Here is a 5,693-nt window from a genome sequence, read left to right on the forward strand (position 1 = left end):
GAAAATTGGACCTGAGACAAATTCTCTAGCCTTCCTGAAGTGTAATTATTTCAATCAAATTGTACATCCCGTAAATATTTAAATGTGATGCATGTCTTTAAAAATGGTATTTAAAAAATATTTCCCATGTCATGCTGAGTGAAAATTCACTTCTTTCTCCTCCGATGTTTTGACAACAGTCAGAATAAGATGTCACTTCTGAGTGTGTGACATCTGGGGTTAGTATGACTCAGAGCTTTGGACTTTGAGCAAAGAAGGAGGGAGCTGGTGAAAGCAGGGATCCCTGGACCACAGACTCAGAAACAAAAACAAACAGGACAGCACTGAAATGCCTTCAGGATGTTGACATGCATTAATCACAGTGGTTTTTAACAAATTCCAGTCTCTGAACACTTGATCAGTTCTTATTCTAGACTTGCTAGTCAGTGCTGCTGAGCTAGGCACAACTTGTATACTATTTCATTCTGTGCTAGAGGGTGAGCACAGTGTCCTGTTTCTCTGCTGCTCTGAAGTAGAGAAGAATTATCTGCTTGTCTCTTGAGGGCAAAACAGTACGTGATGGGACAGGTCGCTGTGCTCTGTGGTGTTCACCTGGAGAATATGAGCAACTTGGAAGACAGCAACACACACCGTGTTAACCATTGCCAATTTACTATAACCATGTTCGGTAATCATTTCACTATTTCTGTGTCTTTAAATAAAAAAAATCTGATGTCCTGTAGGTATCACATCAACTGGAGCCAATCTTGTGCTCAAACCTATTTCTGTGTACTTTATGTTCTCGGAGGCTTTCAGTGCAAAGAAATCTAACAGAATCCCTTAGCTTTCTGTAGGAAGTACAGTAAACAGTGTGCCATAAATTAACCCTGTGACAAAGTGACATTGCAGATCCTAGTTGTGAAAAGATAAAATGCTCTCCAGGTCTGAAGCACACACACTAGAAGCTTTAGCTGAGAATGATCAAAGCAGCACTGCTGTTACTGTACTGACTGGGAAAATAAGACACAGAAAAAGCAGCTTCAAAGTTAACAGAAACATGTTCCAATGTCACACCACAGGCATCAGATATTATGATGACACTCACTGAATGACAGTATTTTGTACCACCCATAGTCTTTTGAACTTAATTGATGGGAATCGGATAGGATTAAATGCAAGCATATAAAGCCATCCTGCTTGGGAAGATTTGGGTTTCAATTAAGCGTATTTCTGTTGTACATAGGTGAGTACATAATGATTTGAACGAGTAGCATGTTTTACAACTTTGGAGGTAAAGATAATCTGGCTTATTAACTTCCAGTTGTGAATACAAGTCCCCAGACCAGCAACTAGAATTCAACGGAATAACCTGCAGGAGTAAGCAGCAAAAGTCACAGTCTTTTCCAAAAAATCTGCATCTTTGTACAACACTGCTGTCTCTCACAGGCCAGAAAATTGCTGATACTGTGTGTTACAGATACATATGTGGCATTAATACTGAAGCTTTCTTCAGAAAGCTATGCACGTGCTGGATCTATTTTTGCCTATTAGGGTAGAAATGACATCTAACACTGTCAAGGGAGCAATCTCTGCCTGGCTTACTGGACTTGGGACTATGGGGAACATTTTTGTTTTTGTGAAGTACATGCATGTATTTGCAAGCCGTGAGATGAAACCTATACATCTCATTCTCATCCATTTGGCTGTTACAAATATCATGACTCTGCTTTCCCAGGGAGTGCCAGGTACCTTAGCCGTTTTTGGTGTGAGGAACTTCCTAGATGACACAGGCTGTAAGAGTGTTGTTTACTTGTCAAGAATAGCCCGGGGCCTCTCCATCTGCACCACTGGCCTCCTCACGGTGGTCCAGGCCATCACCATGAGTCCCAGACAGTGGGGATGGAGGAAGCTTCAGCCCAGTTCTGCATGGCACCTCCTTCCCTTGTGTCTTTTCTTTTGGGTTCTCAATTCCTCAATAGGCATGAACTTACTCCTTTATATCACAAGTATAAGCAAAAATTCATCAAAAGGGAATATGAACCACCTTCCCTGTCTTTTTCAACCAGAAAACCCAAAAGTGAAATGGACATTTCTCGCGGCCATGATAGTACGAGACATCGTGTTTTTGGCCACTATGGGCACTTCCAGTGTCCACATCATCTTTCTTCTCCACAAACACCACCAGCGTGCTCTCTGCCTGCAGATCTCCAAGTCACTCCACAAAGCTGCCCCTGAGGTCAGAGCCTCTAAAAGTGTGCTCCTTCTGATGCTCTGCTTTGTTTTCTTCTATTGTACAGATTTTGTTTTTTCTTTGTTTGTTGATTCTTTCCAGGAGAGTAATTCCTTTTTATTATATATTTGGAATTTTATGACGCTCGGTTATGCGATTGTCAGCCCATTTGTGCTGATTCACAGAGAAGGACACCTGACCGAGTGCAGGCGAGCTCTGTGGAACACAAGGGACACTGAAAAGTTGGGTATTCCTTGGCCCTTTCCTTAGGTAAGCTGGAAGTAGCTGTCAGTTTTACTGTGCTGTAGGTAATAAAAAATTCACTGTAAGTAGATGAAAATGTCCACCTATATTCTCATAGAAAGACACTAGTGAGTGCTCTGAGCTAACAAAGCAGTTACTGAATCCTCAGCTGTGTTCTCACTGCACAGACTGCAGCCCTGCCGAAAACAGCTCATATGGAAACTGAATGGAAAACATACATTGCAGTACTGTTTTCAAAGCAATCATAAATATATTGTAAAAAGGGCATTTTGCTTTTTACTGAAAAACGCCCCTGGATGCCTGCATGACAGAGGGTTGTACATTAAACCCGAGAAAGAAAGGAAAGTGTGAACTGTGAATCTATGTGATGAGCTCATTTAGGTTCTATTTGTAACTAGCATAAAATACTGTAAGTACCATTTCTGAAAATGGAATGAGATATTACATTCAATTGTATTGTGATGACCTTATGAGACTCTTTACAAATGAAAGTAATTAGAAGATTAATTGTCTCATTAGAGAGAAAGAATATAATTAAAGACATAGTAGAATTTCATTTTTTCTAGATTACCTGAATTTCAAATCATTTTAACATTTTAAAGGATATTAAAGAAATATTAATGTTAAATGTGGTTTACTTCAAGACATCTTTCGTGAAAGTATTTATGGTATCCAGCACCAATAGTCATTTTGGTTTTGTGTTAAGAATTCGCTTTTTAATTTTCTTAAATTTGTACAAATATACATATGCCTAAAAATGCATAATTTTGTTAACAAGACTATCAATCCACTTTTGCAACTATGTTATACTATTTTCATGATTTCACATATTCATACTAGCAAATACTACAAATCAATTAAAGAGAAGCTGCTGGATTGTTAAGATTTCCTCTTCTATTTCCCTTCAGGCCTTTTACATGTCTGGATCTTAATTCTCCAATAGATCAGGCTGAGTGTTGTTTAGTCATGACTGGTTGTACCATGTCCACACAGATTTTAAACAAATAATTAATGTTATTATGTCACACTCCAATATTTTTAGAAGTGTATCTTTTTCATACAACTTTAGGAAAAAATTTCTCTAATTTTCATAGTTTTCATCTGGCAGTCTTTTCCTAATGTCTAGCTTGAAGAACAAAACAAGCAATTTTTGAAATGATTATTGGTCATACAATCCGAGGTAGAAATGTAAATACTTAAAATGAAGTTAGAAATGCCACTGAAGAGCTACAGTCTGAAGAGACTATTGAGCATCAGAAATGGAAACTATCTACAGGACTAAGAAAAAGTCCTAGGACTACAGACAAGAAATGGTTGAAGTTTATCTGAAGTTCAGCTTCTCTAAACAAGTGAGGTTACATTTTCTGCTAAAATTTACAATTAAATTGAGACAGTCGAAATCATATCCAAAATCATGAGCAGAAAATCCTTAAAACTAGAGAAGCACAAAATAAAATTGTTGGAAACCTAATGGAGTGGGCTACACGATATACAACCCATGAGGACTGGTGAGTAGAACACACAGAGAGGCCAGGAGCACATCAGCCAGCTGAGGGGTGCAACTATGTGTAGATTTTCACCAATAAGTAGGAGAAACTCTGCAGTAACTTGGGCTAAGGATGCCTGAGCACTCTTTGAATTTGTTGAAAGCGATTACCTTCCAATTTAAGAAACCCCAGATCTCCTGTGGAACAACTTCAGAAAGTCTTAAATCTTAATCATATCCAAGATGCTAAAAATGCAAACAAAGACAAAATATTCTAAGTAACCAGAAAGCATCTGTGGTTTGCAAGGCAACAACAATTTCTGAGTGATAGTGAATTTCACATGAGAAATCTTGAAGCTGGCTGAGTGTAGTGGTGCACACCTACAATCCCAGCACTCTCCGTGACAAAAGCAGGAGGAGAGCAAGTTTAAATTTAGCCTAGACAATTTTATAACACGGTACCACCCGGTTTTACAAGATAAAGTATGGCAGAGAATGGCGCTAAGTGCATGTAACATGGGCTCATTCCTTGGCAGAGGAAAGAAGGAAGGAAGGAAGGAAGGATAGAAGGAAGGAAGGAAGGGAGGGAGGGAGGGAGGGAGGAAGGAAGGAAGGAAGGAAGGAAGGAAGGAAGGAAGGAAAGAAAGGGAGGGAGGGAGGGAGGAAGGAAGGAAGGAAGGAAGGGAGGGAGGGAGGGAGGGAGGGAGGAAGGAAGGAAGGAAGGAAGGAAGGAGGAAGGAAGGAAGGAAGCGAGGGAGGAATGAGAGAGAGAGAGGCTGAGAGACAGAGACAGAAACAAAAAATAATATGCAGCACTCAAGAAAGACTCCACTGTTGACCAGGTTTATTAACTTCCCCTCGGTCTGATGATTCACGGAGACACTTTGTGTTTATAGAATACACTGTTAGTTCATACATGATGTCCATAAACCACTGAAATGACTAACACTGCCCTGGTCCCACTATTCATCCACCTTAGGAAATGACATAGGTCCCTCTGGAAGAGTGGAAGACTGTCAATGCACATCTTTGGCAATCTAGCCACAGTCATTATCAGGATTATATTTCATATCATTCAAATAACTCTAGGTGAGAAGAGATGAGGAGCCATAACTATATGGTAGACCTAGACCTTCATGCATACACAGATAGAATAAGATGCTGACCTCCTCAGCTACTTCGTCTCTATAGGTGACACGACTTATTGGTCACAGCCAAGGATTTATGAATCTCACCACTCAGATTACTACCTATTATCATTACCATGACAACTGGTCCCTAGAGAACAGTGTCAGCACGTCACACATGTGATCTTGGGATCAGATGAGTTTTACTCTGTTTAGCGATCTTAGCAAAATGGTGGGAGTGTGATTTCCTGCTTAATTCATGAAAATCTCTAACAAGCTGTCTACTGATGCTGAGCCGTTTATGTCAATTTCTTCCATAGATGAAGTGAGGAACTGCAAAAGAACTGACCTAGACCCTTTTCTACACTACTCCCACAGTATCCATGGCAAAATCAGTTAAAGATTTAAATGGAAGCCTAGAATTATAGAGCACTCCAAATACGATGTGGAACACACTCCTTTGCCTTGGGTTTAACAATGTGTTTTGGGTTGTTACCTCAAAATTGGTAAAACTTGGAAAAATTCCCAAGTGGACAAAACCAGGCTAAATACCTTCTGCACCCACATGTAATACCTCACCATGATAAAAGGCAGAACATGGAGCCAG

The 5,693-nt window shown here is 39.8% G+C and overlaps 1 protein-coding gene across 1 annotated transcript; it reads left to right on the plus strand.

Annotated features, from left to right (window-relative positions):
- Positions 1-1,498: 1,498 nt before the first annotated feature.
- On the plus strand, positions 1,499-2,479 carry Cavporv1r663 (vomeronasal 1 receptor cavPorV1R663). The gene is given in 1 exon segment (NM_001167441.1): positions 1,499-2,479. A coding segment is annotated over 1 exon segment (981 nt).
- Positions 2,480-5,693: the final 3,214 nt, after the last annotated feature.

Source organism: Cavia porcellus, unplaced genomic scaffold (assembly GCF_034190915.1).
Source record: "Cavia porcellus strain 051 isolate PalLab524CR breed Dunkin Hartley unplaced genomic scaffold, mCavPor4.1 scaffold_13, whole genome shotgun sequence".
Classification (NCBI taxonomy): domain Eukaryota; kingdom Metazoa; phylum Chordata; class Mammalia; order Rodentia; family Caviidae; genus Cavia; species Cavia porcellus.